Source organism: Phalacrocorax carbo, chromosome 2 (genome assembly GCF_963921805.1).
Source record: "Phalacrocorax carbo chromosome 2, bPhaCar2.1, whole genome shotgun sequence".
In the NCBI taxonomy this organism is placed as follows: Eukaryota; Metazoa; Chordata; class Aves; order Suliformes; family Phalacrocoracidae; genus Phalacrocorax; species Phalacrocorax carbo.
In genome coordinates, this window is record NC_087514.1 from 117,633,284 (window position 1) to 117,649,478 (window position 16,195).

General features: G+C 40.4%; 1 protein-coding gene across 5 annotated transcripts in view; it reads left to right on the forward strand.

The window, feature by feature from the left end:
• The window catches only part of UBP1 (upstream binding protein 1), a 44,497-nt gene extending 30,271 nt beyond the window's left edge, over positions 1 to 14,226 (forward strand). For 2 of the 5 annotated variants that reach the window (XM_064444019.1, XM_064444023.1), the window contains 9 exons: positions 3,397 to 3,500; positions 4,348 to 4,402; positions 4,584 to 4,677; positions 7,713 to 7,803; positions 8,503 to 8,612; positions 9,763 to 9,870; positions 10,020 to 10,162; positions 10,749 to 10,800; positions 12,344 to 14,226. In XM_064444019.1, the coding sequence (XP_064300089.1) occupies positions 3,397 to 3,500; positions 4,348 to 4,402; positions 4,584 to 4,677; positions 7,713 to 7,803; positions 8,503 to 8,612; positions 9,763 to 9,870; positions 10,020 to 10,162; positions 10,749 to 10,800; positions 12,344 to 12,381 (795 nt within the window). In that variant the 3' untranslated portion in view covers positions 12,382 to 14,226. The remainder of the gene's footprint in view (positions 1 to 3,396; positions 3,501 to 4,347; positions 4,403 to 4,583; positions 4,678 to 7,712; positions 7,804 to 8,502; positions 8,613 to 9,762; positions 9,871 to 10,019; positions 10,163 to 10,748; positions 10,801 to 12,343) is intronic. The other 3 variants (XM_064444021.1, XM_064444024.1, XM_064444020.1) reach the window with 2 other exon arrangements.
• The last annotated feature ends 1,969 nt before the right edge of the window (positions 14,227 to 16,195 follow it).

The following is a 16,195-nucleotide window of genomic DNA, read 5'->3' on the forward strand; positions in this document are numbered from 1 at the left end:
CTTAATTTGGAGAACAAATGTTTTCATGTTGATGTGGTATTGGAATATAACATGGAGTTCATTGCCAAAGTTCAGTTTTACTCTCTTGTAAAGCGTGAATTTGGGCAGATTCAGGTAGATTAGAAGTAGGATGTGAGATTACATTAAACAGTGGCTTAGCATAACTTGAGATTTTGCAGTTCTTCAGAAGTTAGGGGCGTTCTGAGTTTAAATGATAAATACCCTGAGTCTGAAAAGTCATACTTAGAAAGGTTTCCTGTCTTCCTTTTTGACTCAGTAAAGCCATTGGTCAACACTTTAGAAATTCTCCTATACAGAAAGATGTTAAAGATCTGAAACCAAAATAATTTTCTCAGGAATTAATCAGTGTTTCAAAATTGTGGCGTAACTCCCACAGTACAGTTGTATCAGTAGTATTGTATCGGCGTACTAGAAGTGGAGGGCAGTTGTCTTGAGACCTCAAATCCAAGTTCTTTGAAAATTCACCAGTATGTGTTCGTTGTTCACTACAGGTAAAGATATAACGCCAATCTTTTTTCTCTTTTCTGGTGGCCTTTTCCAGACTTGGGTGCTTCCTTGTGACGGAGTGACGTTTTTCTCTTAAGTTTATGTCTAATGGCCAGGGACTTCTGTGTTAGTATCGTTAGCTTGCTGAATGTCCTTTGGTTAACTCAGTTTTGGGCTTAAGAATGTAAGAAATCTCCTGGTTGATCAGACCATGACTATAATGTCCAGTGCTCTGTCTCAGGCAGCGGCAATTCTAGATGCTGTTTCAAGAAAGGCTGCGGCAGGGTAACCTCGCCGCTTTCTGCGATCCACTCACCTCGTAACCCCCCAGCATCCCAAATTGTTATGCAGGATGTTAGAAAGCGTGCCCCTGCTTAGTCTTTTTAGTGTTAATAGATTTGATGCCCAGGAATTTGCCTAATCCTGTTTCTGAACATGATGGGATTGTGAAGTGTGGGACAGCTGTGCATGCGAGTGATACCGAAAGCATAAGCAGCTCGGGTTAATTGGTAGAAGATGCTTGAAGAATATATGCTGTAGTGGTTTGTTGGGGTTTTTTTGGTTGGTTGTTTGTTGTTTGTTTGTTTTCTTTTTTGGGGGTGGGTTGGGGTGCTGTTTGTTTTCTTTTTTTAATGCTAGGCTTCCTTGTTCCTTGAACCTGTCAGAATTAAGTATCTCAGTGCTCAAATAGTCTTTTTTCCCTCTGCAACCTTAAGACGGAAGAAAGGAGAACTGAGTCAATGGGCCTGTTGCAATAGTATTATAATTACTGCTACTTTTTTTTTTTTTAAACCAACTGATTCAGTCTCAGTGAATCGTTAATAACATTTTTGCTGGTAAGAGGAGACAAGGTAGGAAAGTGTGTTTATAGGAGAAGAAAGGCTACTTGCTTTGTGTTGGGATTTCCTTTTTCTAAATCCGTCAAATATGCTTCTTCCTGCATTTAAACTCAGTTTTGTTCTCAACAACTTGAGCTGAGTTTGAAGGACAGAAATATTAACTGCAGTACCTGCCTTGGGAATGGCTCAAAAGCTGTCTCTGACACCAGTGCATTCTTCCCTGCTCCTGAATTTAAATATATGTTGAACAGAATCTTGCAATGGAATAGTGGCTAAGGATGTACAGCTTGCATCTCTGTGCCCAGATAAACATCTTGCATCAAAATTTAGGAAGAGAATGTGCAAAAACTAAAGAAAATGAATTGCACTTCCAAAATATTTCAGAATACCAAAGCTAATATTATATTAAGCTTTTATTTTAAAATTATGGCTTTGGACCACATAATTTGGGAATAAAGGTCTATTTTAACTACCTGTTGTAATATAACATCTTTGAGATTAACATTAAAATGAGGTTGAGAAGAGGAAACAACAGATAGGAGGGAATATACAGAATGGGAGGAAGAGTGGGTAACACTAGAAGGTCATAGAAGAGCATGCTTTGTGTGAATGGCACTGTTTGTAGTCTAAAGGGTGGCTTTGACTGTAATCAAAGGCAGTGTGTATGCAGGGTTAGCGAAAATACTGATTTGAATCAGATCTGGGACAGATAAATTCCTAATTGTTAAGCTATTAGTGTGCAAGATTAAGGTTTTGAATTTTTTTTGTTGGGTTGGTTTGGGGTTTTTTTTGTTTGTTTTAATTGTATACACTGTGCTGGGAAACCTTGTGCTGCAACCTTATGCTGGCAGGTGAGGACTGGAGTCCGGCACAGAAATGTTGTGAACTGTTTTACAGAAGATTAGGATCATAGAATGTCCTGGGTTGGAAGGGACCCACACAGATCATCAAGTCCAACTCCTGACCCTGCACAAGACAACCCCAAATTTACACCATGTCTCTGAGGGCGTTGATTGCAGCTGGTATTGCGCTCATTGACTGTTTCCCCCAGATAGCGAAAGGGTCTTTCAACACAAAATTGTTGAAACATGTTTCCAATAGTATTAGGTCCTACTTGTTCCCCATCCCCACAAGGCTGTGATATAACTCTGAAAATTTCCTTACTGGGTATTTAGCTGGTGTATGATAAGTACGTCAGAAATATTTGTTGTTTTAACAGGCGTGGTCTTAGCTTTACCTTGGGCAGTTTGCTTGTTTTAATTCTGTCTGTTTGTCTTTGAACATACCAAAATCTGTTTATTTGGGTTTTTATTTCTTCAAAATACTGAATTTGCAGTGGTACTGGAAACACTGAAAGCTAGTCTTATTCTGAAGGGCTTGTATCGTGGTGGTTTAAAAAAAAAAATCCAAAAAAGACTGACTAAATTGGACAGTTGGCTTATCATATACTTGTGATGACTTACATTTGTGTATAAAAATTCCAGTTTGCCAAGCAGTTTAGAGAAAGCATCATTTCAGTCCTGCAGTAAATTAATACATAATTTCCATTTACAAGATTTCTATTGAAACATCTGTTTGTATTTAATTGCTGTCAGGGCAGATACATTACATTTATCCACGAGGTGAAATCTAGCTTCGTGGTTTTACTTACTAGTGCTGAACACCTATTGTCAAGTCACGGTACCTGCAGTTTCAACAGCCCCTTCATCCCTTTTAGGATGGAAGTTTTTTCAGCAGATGGCTTGGGGTGGGTTTGTTGGTTTGATTTCAGCTGAGTTATCTGTACAGGTCTTCTGTCAGTTCCATTGCTAATACCTTCACATTATTAGCAGAAGACAGTATAAATGGGTGCCTTCTTGAAAGAACAGAATAAAAGAAAACTGATTTTCACCTGGAATAATGTAATGTGTGGGATGGAGAGTGTCTTTGTTTGGAATTACAAATCAAAATTCTCTGTGGAAAAAAACCCTGGCTTTAAATTAAAGAACTGTGCATCAGAGTAAAAAATGTATTGTCAAGAGAAACTTAAGTTTCAATTCTTTATCTTCAGTGCTCGCCATGGCCTGATACTCCTACGACATTTGTAAACAACAGCCCTACTCCTGCTCCAGCTTTTACCTCTGCTCAACATAATACCTACAGTGTCCCAGACAGGTAGGTTTCTTTTCTGTATCCTAATTAAAGATAACATTTGAAAATCAAGCTTATTCAACAGTGTTTTCTGAGTAAATTCAGGAGCTTGCAACTGTTTTCTGGTTCCACTGGGGAATGAGAGATTGTTTGGACCTATGTATTTATTTTGGTTTGACACTTGCATTATGTGGTTCAATTATAACATAATTACATCTGCTTCAACATTTTTCTTGCTCACTATACGTTGTTGGAAACTTTTCTTGTTGTCCTTTGCCATATAACAAATACTTTACTTTTTAACTATCCTAATTTAGTCCTTGTTTATGGAAATTGTTTAGCTTTTTCAGCAAGAATAGTCTTCCATTTCCCTCATACACAGTTAATACAATTTGCAAGGAAAAACCCCCAGCAATAACCTTTACAAGCTTTTCAACAGAAATTGTGTTGGTAAAAACACTTTGTATTGAGGCATTAATTAAACTATTGTAATTAAACTTGGGTGATTAAGGAATGATTTACAGTGGTATTTTGAGTTTTCTGTGCCTTGTATTTTACTACCACTTCCTCAGTCACCCTTTAAGACAGATCAGTGGCCATATAACCTCCCACGGGTGTTGGTAAAGCTGCTTCTCCAGTTGATAGAGAACACACGGAACAGGAACCAGATGACTTCCATATTGACGTGTGATGATCTTTCTCTTGAGTTTAACTGAAGTTTCACTCTATGCAGCATTTAATATGTCTTTCAATGGTGATACTTATTGTTTGGGGAGTTTCAAGTTATTTTTTCCAGCAATGCTTAAATATTTTGCTTAATAAAATTCTAGTAATACTCCCCCTCCTATTTTTTTCTCCCCCCTATCTGTAGCAATTCTTCCTCCCCAAATCATCAAGGAGATGGAACCTCTCAAGGGTCTGGAGATGTGAGTGTTTGCTTTCTGGTATTGATCATTGGCATCATTCTGATTTGTATCGGAACATATGATTTATCCATACCTAGATATTAATAAATACTGGGAAAGTGTTTAACTGAGGGAGGATTTTTAATGGTTTTGGGTTTTTTCTAAATATCCAAATGATCATATCCAATCTTGCTTCTTACAGCAGCTTCATCCTTCAGCCACAATCCAGGAAACTCAGCAATGGTTGCTCAAGCATAGGTTCTCTACCTATACAAGGCTTTTCTCAAATTTCTCAGGTATCTATAGTTTACTTTTTTTATTTAGAGTCTTTCTTTGTGTTAGTGAGCAAGTTCTGTGTGGGGAAAATAATTACTGAAGAACAAAATGGCATCAATATTTATTGTAATTTACTAATTTACTTATTAAATATTCAATTTGCGTTGAAAGGCCTTTTTTTCCTAGTTGTGTTTTGCACAAATTCACCCTATCACTGAAGTGTGAAGCTAGGTTCTTCTTCCCTGACGCTAGTTCACAAACTCATTTTAACCTTGATTAATCCTTTGAGAAAAGTAATTTGGTGAGTCAGGCCATCTATTTTGCTGTGCTGTTTCCTAATGGAAAAATGGAAAATGGAAAAAATGCAATCATCTCAAAGAAAGTACAAGAAATTGTTAATGTCTGCCCCATGGGAGATCTTTTCTTAGGAGTTTGATTTAACTGCAGTATCTGAAGCTTTCATCCTTCCAAACTCTGAAGCTGTGAACAGTCACCTTATTCACAGAAATGTCAAATTCTTTTTTGTATCAAACTCTGCTTCAGCACAACGCAACAGGAGAATTTCTTTACCTATGTGTATTTCACTCGTCGTTTTTTTTTTTCATTTCAGCAGAATGTCCAATTGCTCTTCCTTAAATGTGTGTCAATGTAATTTCCACTATGCGTATGGAAGCAAGAAACAGCAGTAGATGCATTCTCTGGGGCTGTGAATGCTGGTTGCTTCTTTAATCCTCCATGTAATTGTGCAAAGAGTTGGGATGACACAGTACACATGATGAGTAAAATTCCTCCTCAGTTTTTGTTCGGTGACACCTGATGGGGAGAACCTGATGAATAACTCCTGCTCTCTGGCTCTTGGCTTAGCTCATGCTTCTGCCAGAATTCTCTTTGTACCAGGCATCTTCCCTGGTCAAGACCAGAAGTACAGTTTCTCTAATGTGGTAGTCTTGAAATCTGAAAGACTCTAAGTGTTGTCTTTTTCTGTAGCTAAATAATTCTGTTTGCTGCTGCCTGATGTTTTCTGCCTAAAATTCATACTGTTTTCTGGTAGGATATACAGGTTCTGAGAAAAAAAACTTACAAGCTTCCTCAGAAAGGCTAAATGTTGAATGTGTCATCCAACCCTGAGTAAGGAAGTTCTGCAGTCTCACTAATGAACGAGCCAGTATTTTGCAGTATCTTCCTCAGCAATCAGTATGGAAACATGATGTTGATAAAAATTATTTATGTATAGTTCTGTTGACATCGATATGGGCAGCAATAACTAAAATTTTGTAAACTATTGCTAATAATACAGTAATTTAATAAAAATAACTAAAATTTTGAGACCCCAGGGGTCCACGATGTTTTCCTGTGCACAGGCAGTATGACTTCTCCAAATAAAGATTGACCAGACCTTGAGGTGGCAGTGAGGCCTCTGGAAAAGCTGTAGCTTTTGACACACGATTTTTTTGAGGGGAAGAAAAAAAGAAAACCAAACCAAAATAACTATATAATATATAAGAACCACTTGGCGCTACTAGTGATCTCTGCAGTAAATTGGTCGTGGTGGCTCAGTGTGGGTCAGTACACGTTGTAGCAAAGCAACCTGTTCTTGCACGTCAGTAGGCAGCGCTGCTGCAAGCTTCCCTGGAAGCAACAGCATCTACCAGCTCATTGAGACTGACACAGTAAGGCTCCTGAGTTAATCAGTGACATGATGATTGTACTTTAAATGCCATGGGCCTAATGGAAAAGCAAAATTATTTTACAGTCAACTCTTGTAGTGTTGGACCATTTCTTCTGCTGCTGGTTCGGTTTTGATCTGTGCTTCTTGTATTATGATTGCTAAGCTTTCTCAGTAAACTTTAGTACCAAATTTCTGACAAAGACTCTTGGAAAACTTTTAAAGCAGTTCTTCTTTTTCGTTATTATCTTTATATGTTTATAGAAGTCAAAGACTAGCTGACTGATAGAGATTTTCTTTGCAGTAAGAGGTGTAGTGCAGCTTTTATTGTATTTCTTCAGGTGTGGTCAGTTTTTTGTTATAGTACTGAAGGGGTATGATGACAAATGGCTTTTGTTGGCTTTTACCTATGCATTCTTAGATCGTCTATGGAGTATTTTCATGAACAAAGACTACCTTTTTTTTTTTTCCCTGCCCTCCCACTCATCTGTTACAGTGACTGATTTTTTTCAGTCTGTCGTTTTCTTTGTTGACACACATGCTGCTTCTAAGAAGGAACCTTCCTTCCATTTTGTGTTTAGATCTGCTTAGTATCTTTTATTTAAGCTTCTTTTTCTAAAGTAAAATGTTCTGGGAAGCAGTTGTTCTCACAGATCACTTATTCCCAGGATCATTTAAAAAAACCCTGCTTTTGGATGGAAGTATCCCATAACCTGGATTCACCCCAGGTTATGCTGCTGATTTATTGATTTGACCACGCTGGTTTAGCTGTCCCAGCCTTTGGCAGCATCTTCTACAAATGAGTGCACTGTAATAACTTAAGTGCATAGAGGAGATGATGTATTAGGTGAGTGTCTGGGACGACTTGTCGAGTGTGACTGCATGTGAGAAACCAATAATGTCTTTGCTGTCTATTTTCCATGTGCCTAAAATACATTAACCTGGGTGGGTGTCACTTAAAACCTTGAGTCATTCAAGCCATTGTCTGCATATACAACAGTCATAGAGTCGTTAAGGTTGGAAAAGACCTCTAGGATCATCAAGTCCAACCGTCAACCCAACACCACCGTGCCTCCTAAACCATGTCCCAAAGTGCCATGTCTACACATTTTTTTAACACCTCCAGGGATGGTGACTGTCTCTACAAAAACTGTGCCTTGCAGACTTCGTATTTTTTTAAGATATGGACACCATCAAGTGAAGCTAACCACCTTTGGAAAACTGGTTGTTTTTTCTCAGTGCTAGCTAAATTCTACTTTCTTGTTCGTGTCTGTAGGATTCCATTTTTATCACGGTGGAGTTTGTAATTCATGCTTTAAATTAACATATAATTTATTTTAAAAAGTATAGATGTTCTAAAATAAACTTCATACAATCATGTTTCTCCAGGTGCTGATTTATTAAAGCTGACAAGAGAAGATCTGGTACAAATCTGTGGTCCAGCCGATGGAATTCGGCTATATAATGCACTGAAATCCAGGTAATACGTTGAATGTGAGCTTGGGTGGGTTTTGTTCTGTCGTTTACTAGAATCCCCCATCCTTAGAGTTGGGAGATCTGGGAAGTCAGTGGCAGGATGGGCCTCGATGGCTGTGTGAGCTGACTCAGGAATTGGCAGCGGTATGTTTAAGAACAGCCTCCTGTGCACGCCTTCTGGGCAGACCCCAGGTGAGATGGGAGGCGCTGCCGAGTTCAAAGGTTGAGCTGTAGGGCTGGTACCAACACAGCTGGGTACCGCCCATTTCTTGAGAACAGATGCATTTGTCGCCAAGACACAAAACTTCTCCTTTAGGGGAGCTAAGGACAACCAGAAGCCTTCTGAGGTTAGAGGCGCTGCGTGCTGACGCATCCCAACTGGTGTATCTGATTCCAACTGGAATGGGTGTTTGTTACCATCGACCTTTATACGCATTGTCGGTGTTACTCAGTAGTTATGTTCCAGGATTCCAACAAGCAGTGTATGGATGAACTCGGAATTGACTGAAATTTTGTTAAAACGCAGTAGCATCTGAGAGACCAGTCACCATTACATTGATTTTTTTTGTCAGTGAAAGACGACGTTTCAAGTGTATGCTATTAGGCACAACAAATCTACATTTGTAGATTTGTAAGCATGTAAGCTTCCGTATTTCCAGGGCAAGTAACCTTTTCTCCAACATGTGCTTTGTCTGCATTGCAGGTCTGTTAGGCCCCGTTTAACAATCTATGTCTGTCAGGAGCCATTAAGGAGCATACAACTGGAAAGGCAAGATGCAGGCAACGGTGACAGCAGCAATGGTGCAATATACGGTACGGCGCATAGGGGGGTCTCTTAGCCTACCATTTATGCATCTTAAAAAGTCTAAAACAAGATAGATGGAAAGGAAAAAGAGTAGCGAAGAGGCTGAATTTCTGTTTCTGGTGTGCAGAGAAACCGTCAGAAGTTGTACTCGGAACAACATTGCAGTTTTAACACGGCACGGGATGAACAGAACCTTAAAACCTCTCAAGGTTAAATCATTGAATTTTTCAGCCCATTGATAAAACTAACTGTAGTTACACGGTAACGAATCAAGGAGCTCTCAGATTAACTGTGCTACCTTGTTACAGCCAAGGTATTAACCAGATAAATGCAGGCACACGTAAAGCTCAGTGCAAATAAACCACCTAGATTCTTTCCCATTTTCGGTTAGGTTTTGCTGTCATTTTCTGTGCAACGGAACTAGAACTGGTGGAGCTTGGACAAGGAAAAACAGCCAAGCAGCGTACGAATGGGCTTATGATTTTAGTACTGTTTTCTTGAGAGAGAGCTGTTGTTTCACTAAAGATGGGGACTTAGTATTTAATTGTAAATTCGTCTTAATCCTACAATTAAGAGAACGGAGCGATTTGAAATGATTCATTTCTTGCTCTTGGCTTTGAGCAAAGAGACCTCCCTCCCCAGCCAGCTGCAGTCTGTGTAGGCTGCTGCTGTGATAGTAGTTGTGTATTTTCCATGCAAGAATTGAGGTGGAGGAGGATCTGTATCAGGATACAGTCTCTGAAAATGCCCGTGTTCCCTCTGGATATCTTCAGTCTTTGGTTTGGGACAGAAGCATGTGCAAAGATGGAGCTGCCAAGGCCTTCTGGCACTCTGAAATAAAGCTGTAGAGCTGTAAATACAGCATCAAACCGAATAGTGACTTTGTCTTACCATCCTGTTTGTGGTGTTGTATTTCCCCCCACACCCTTCAGCTCTGAGATGATCTGTAGGAAATTTATTCAGACAGTTGAAAACAGCCTTCCTTAAAAAAAATAAATCTATGCCCCTATTTAAGGCAACAGTGTAGTAGTGTAAGTCAGATGTGTTACCTGCTTCTTTTGAGACGGTCCAAAAGTACTTCCAAAGTCACCTTTAGGTGACTCTAAAGATCCATTTCAGTCCGTTTAACGTGACTGTGCCTTTTTGTGAGGGATACAGGAAAAAATGTGGAAGTCGCTTTCCGAACCAGAGCAGAAAGAAGCCTCCCCCTGTCAGAGGCGTGCCCGTACGACGTTACCTTGAAAGAAGTCATGGCAGTTCACGCTGGTTAGTGAGAACAGGGGGAGGGTAAAGTAAAGGTTTCTAGCTTTTAAAATTTTTTTAAAGCTGGGGTATAAACAAAATCAGATTTTTTTCATGTAGTTACTTGTTATCAATTAGTACTGTGCTTACTTAAATAAATTTTTTTCTTGTAGTTTATCATGCAATCTACTTAGAAGAAATGGCAGCCTCAGAAGTCACACGCAAGCTTGCTTTGGCATTTAATATTCCTTTGCATCAGATCAACCAGGTTTACAGACAGGGTCCCACAGGTATCCACATTCTTGTTAGTGACCAGGTAATGGAAACTTCATTTTCTCAACAAATTTTACTCATGAATTAAATAGCATGGAGGATTTTCTTATGCTTGCTTCTTTATTACTGGATTTTCTGTTTGGTAATGGAACCTAGTATTTTCTGGCATTTAATTTTTTCCTTTACATTAAAATGAGCAGAAGGATCTTTTAAATGTCACTGTCCCTCTACCTGAATAAACTCAAATTATGAGAAGAGAAAGGCAACTAGTCTATATAGTTCTGAGATGCTGCAGTAATTACTTAGCCCGTATTTAATTTGAACATGCCCAAAGGCAGGGAGTGTTCAAATACTGTTGAACTCAGCTTATTCAAGCATCTGCCACACACGTACAGCGTTCCAAAACCACAGCCAACAGGAACAGGCTCCCAGCTGGCTGTCACATGATTAACAAGCAGTATTTTGACAGTAAAGTATTTTAACTTAACTTGGTATGTTCTTGTCACATGCTGAACAGAACAAAAAATACGCCATTGCTTATAAAAGCAATTAATGCCTGATGTATTTGGTTTTTGCATTGGTCACACTCAGGAGGGTTTAAAACGTGGTTGTGGTTTTTTTTTTTGTAGATGGTTCAAAACTTTCAAGATGAGAGTTGTTTCTTATTCACCACAATAAAAGGTACGGTGCCTTTTCTGGCAGTCTGAAACATAATTGTTTATTCTACCAAGGAGCCTTCTTGAAAGCAGAGCACTATTCTGGTAAAGTTTCCCCAGGCAAAGAGCAATGGCAGCTGTAGCGACGGCTGACTTGAAAAAAATATCTGCATATAGCAGTGGCAGAAAATACCCAGCAGTTCCTCCCGCTCTCTTAGCCAGACCCCTCCGCCTCCGCGTAGCACCTCAGACATTCCTCCGAGCTTTCAGTTCAGAACCAGTGCAGCACTTGGTAGCAAACCTTATTAAAATGCATTCAGCCATCACCAAAGAGTGCTTGCTGTTAAGAATTGTTGAGAATGGTGATGTTTCAAAATAATTAAAAAAAAAAAAAAATTAAAATGCTGGCAGTAGTACCTCTGTAGTTCAGAAACTGAATGTTAACGGAGTCCTGACAGTTGGCAGAACTGAGTATAAAATGCTGTTCCTTCACGGCTAGTAAATAACCCTCTGCGGTAGGTTGTTGCTGGAGACAGGACGTGGCCGTTTTGCTGGGAAGGCCACAGCGCCTTCCCCCTGCCTGGCACAGACGCGCTCTCGGGACGCTGTTGTTCAGCATCAAGGAGCTGACAGGAACGGGGGCGTTCACAGAACAAACCCCTCCCAGCCCCGCGCTCTCAAATGGGTGGAACCAGTTTAGCTGTATGCGTGCGGTTAAAGCAGGCTGCAGCCAACCTTAGGCCGGAACCACTGTTGTCCAGGTGTCCTCAGTATGTGGTGTGGGTCTCCCTGTTAAACACGAGGTGTGGCAGATGAATCCCGCCCCTCCTTAGGAGTCCAGTGTACTTCTGGTAAGAAGGAGGTGCCAGGAAATCGCTGTCATCAGTGGACAAGTTTGACTCTGTGCAAATTTTACCTACAGAATCTGTCCCAGCTTTGAAGATCCAATTACAAATTGTTAACTGTAACATCCTTGTTCAGCAGAAGTAGGAAATTTTCAAAAGCTTATGTTTTTGCTGTAGATGAGCTGTATTTTTAGTCTGCTTTACTTTATCAGCATCCTAACCTCAAACTAATTGTTCTGTGTAGTACAACATCTATTCACATGGTTAGCGATTGTTAGACCCATTTGTCGCCGCTGTTAAGCCTTTCTGTGGTACTGCTAGCTTCCAGGCATAAAATCCCCAGGGTTTTTTCTTCACACTGTTTCCATTTGGCTTTCTGGTTTAAGGCTGAGGATTAAAATCATATGCTAATGATTTATATTGGTCTTGCAGAAGTTAACTTCCTTTGGTGATATTAATGGTCGCTGTCAAGTGAGGTGGGTTTAATGCCTACTAAGAAGAGTTCAGAATAACTGCAAACCAAAGGGACTTCAAAAAGTTAGTTGATCTTTGGGTGGTTCGGCTCAGTAGCGGGTTAGTGATACTGCATGTCTGGTATTTCATAGCAGTACTGAACCGCTGCTACACTTGGGAAGACCCAAGTCCGTGCTTTGATGGTTTGGTGCGTTGGCTGATACAGTTATGATGCTACTTCCGAAAGACTGACGCTTTTCTCTTTTTCAGCTGAAAATGGTGAAGGCTTCCATATAATTCTGAAGTGATGTCAGACAATTGCTAGCCTGAAACTCCAATGCAGACTGAAGTCCTGCCTAAAGATCATCGAAAACCTTAGGATCTAACTTCACCGTATAAGATGTTTCATATTGAAAACACAAAATGACCTTTCTAATGAGCTGTTTGATAGGTGAACTTTCTTATCACTGCCATAGCTAAGTGTCCTCATGGGAGGTATAATGCCACGACAGCTTATGTACAGGCATGGAAGACAATGTAAGCAAAGGTGCTTGCCCTTTACTGTTTGACATACGGCAAATTATGGCCAGTAGATACAGTGTCTAGAAGGGAAGCGCTGCTGCTTTTCTATTCTCTGTATCCAGTTGGAGATGAATGTAAAACTCATTTTGGGGCATTTACCTTTCTGTGCCAGTTTGTCTGTTACTTGCTTGTACCTTACGCTGGTTTTATTTTTTTGATGTTAGCAGAGCACATATTAATCTGTGTGGAGACGAGTAGTTAAGCTGATGATAGTGATCAGGTCGTCGGGTCTTTGAGAGTAAAGCTGTCAAAACAGCTTCCCGTGTAAATTGTGTATAAGAGTGTATGTAAGAAGTGTAAATGCCAGAACAGGGCTTTGAAGAAGCCCTAGACAGATGCAATATATGCATGCAGCAAACTGCATTATCAAGAGTACCTCATTGGAGGGATTAATACAAATCCCGTGGGGTACCAAGTAATTGTGTTTTGCTTTAACAAATTTAATGGAAACGAATTGCCTATGCATCCTTTATGTTTAGTTTCCTAGGTTCTCTGCGGAGCACTGCTGCAGTTTAACTCTTTGCTTGTAAAATTGTGGGTTTAAAAATACTAGCAGTGAGAGGTGGATTTTTATGACTTTCTTAGTGGAATTCTGCTGAAGAGGGAAGACGACCCACTGGCACCGGGTGGCTGCTGTAGCTTTCAGCAACATCAAATAAACAGCTTGAGAAACACTAAATATGCACCATGTTAGTCTCCTTCCCAGCGGGTAACGGCCTTGCTGCAGTTGCTGTTACGGACAAGTAGCTCACCTGTCCTGTTGACCTTTCCCCGCCCTCCCAGCCGTACTGTACCGCTGCTACAGTGCCTCTTCCACACGACCAAATAGTTACTTTTCTTGCAACCAGGCAATGGGCTTTTTTTGATATTTTGGATATTTCTTATAAAGACATGGCACAACATTTCCTACGTTAACGTTACGCTTCAACTGGGTAGGTACTCAGAGGGGAATATTTCAGAAGGTACGAAGCGACGGTTTCAGAGCTGTCAGTTTGTGCCTTTGAAGCGTTCCACCTTGATCGCTGGCTTAAAAGCTTGGGCAGAGTTCGCTTTTTATGCTGCGGTGTTCAATGTAAACGACAACTACAGCACATAAAAAAGCAACTTTGATCTTTTTTTCAGTCCCTCTTTCGTAACTGGCTCAAGTGCTTAGCAGAAAAGCTTCTTAAAGCTGTAGCATTTTGAAAATTTAAATTCATCAGAGCTAGCGTTTCTTTCCTATTTTTATTTTTTCCTGCACTGAAAGTAAAATTTTATGTACTTCAAACATTTCTGCCTATAAGTTCTTCATCTTTGGGTATTGTTTGGTCCTAGTATTTTCTTGAACTGACACGTGTGTCTTTTCAGCTCACACCATATTCAAATCCAAATGTTTTATAAAAGTGGAAAAATCCTTGATTGGAAAATATCCGAATATCTAACTTTAAAGAATATTGAAAGTTGTACAGTAGTTTGTCCAGCTCACTTGAAATTGGAATTAAATTATGGCACCAGCAAATTGCTTTTGTTTTTTAATGAGATGTACACATTTCAATTTAAGTATAATAAATGTTTTTCAATAATTTTGTAAACGTGCTTGCTTTTTGTTTACTTCCCCCCGCCACACCCACACATTGAATCTTACAACAGACGTATCGCTAGATTAACTGCACGACCTACCCTGGCACTAGTGGCACGTGAAGGTAAGTAACAGAAGCAGACCAGCTCCGTAGTTTATCCTGCACCCAAGACACACATAGATTGTCTGCTTCTAGTAGAAAACAGTTAAATTTGAAATAACAGAAACAAAAGCAAGTTTTACATCAGCTGATTGTTTATTTACGTGTCCTATATCAGAGTAGGTTCCATTTGTTTTTGTACATCGTTAATGCAACAGACTTACAAGGTCCATCATGTCCTTAGAAAAAAAATGAGCCAACAAAAGGCAACACATCATTGTGACAACCCGGTACCGATGGCTCTCCTGGTGCAGTTGAAAATAAAATCTGCTTAAAACTCTGTTGCAGCAGTAGCGTAGTGGCAGGCCAAGCACGCTTGTACTCGCCCCCTCCCCGACTGTGCAAAACAAGCCGCGATGGGCTCATTTTGTAGCAGTAAAGAAATCCGCGTACTGCAGGCTAATCCGCAATGTAGCCGCTAAACAGAGATCTTAATTTACTGTCCCGTTGTCTGCGACAGTGTGAAGCACGACCACGACAGCTGCTGGTGCCCAAACACGTCTCTTCACGTTCACACGCCTTTTAAAAAGCGGCTCAAGAATTTTTGGGGGGGGCCATTGCAGTACTAGCTTCTCCAACTGCTTTTTAAGCCAGTATTTCTATTAATTTTCAGTAAACACACAGGCCCTGAACTCTTAAAACGTACACACACACACAATCAATCTTGCACCAAAAAAAAAAACTTCATCTGAGCTAAACTACTCAGCAGTTCAGAAAGCAAGTTGCTCAATATAAAAAAGTCTATCTAACCCTCTAGCACTGGAAAACTAAGGATGAAAGCATGGCCTTAAGAGTTTATACATAGATCTTTTAATTATTATTATTATTATAATTCAGAAGTTGACAGCCTCTTAGGTAACCCAAAGGTGAAGAGTTTGGCTTTGTACATGTGAAAACCACAGGCGTGGTTGGGTTCAACTCCTGCCTACAGCTTTACTGCCCATGTGCCTGCTCTGTCCCCAAAGTGGGTGGGACAAACGGCTTGCACTGGATTCCCCGCCCCACCGTAGCTCCCGTAACTGAACCTGGTTTCCAGCCGCCATCTGTAGAAAACTATGAAAAACTCCCCCCTCCTCCTAGAACCGCTGCACCCTCTCCCGAGGAACCGAGGCAGCACAGGAACGGCACGGCAGCCGACCACAGCAGAGCGCGCGAGCTCTGCCACAGCGGATTTCTTACCCAGTTAAAGGCCGACGGTGTTGGGCAGACAACGTGCTTCAGCGTCGGGCAGGCTTTATACTAATGTGTAGTTCAACTGAACCAAGTTCAAAAACTTGAAAGGTATTTCTACTTACATAGTTATCTTGAGGTACTACCTTACCTTTTGACATTACCTATTATGTCCTGTTGTGTAATTAAATATGAAGCTGAATCATGGAAAGGTATAAGCTGTTTTGCTGTAAGAGCTCGTGATTACCTTGATTTTTTTTGGTCAACATCCGCTAAAGCTGATTTGTCCTTAACCCTCATGGTTACTCTCTCATGTATATTACAGACCCGCAGTTCGGCTCCTTGGTGTGACAGACTCGTGGCCCACGTTCGGTTAGAGCTTCACACCGACCAGTGCTTACAAATGCAAATTATTCACTTCCAAGTTTAGTGAACCTTCACCCAGTAGCTGCTATGCTGAAGTGCCGCCACGTTTTACATGGTACTTCAGTTCTCATGCCAACAGAAGGAAGGAGTTACTATTACAAACCGAAGCATCACCAACTTAATAATCCACAGCTGCACATTACATTAAGATTTTTACCTGGGGCGGGGCGGGGGGGGGGGAAGAAATGCTTTTCTTGTCACAAAACTGGATGACCAAACACCACCA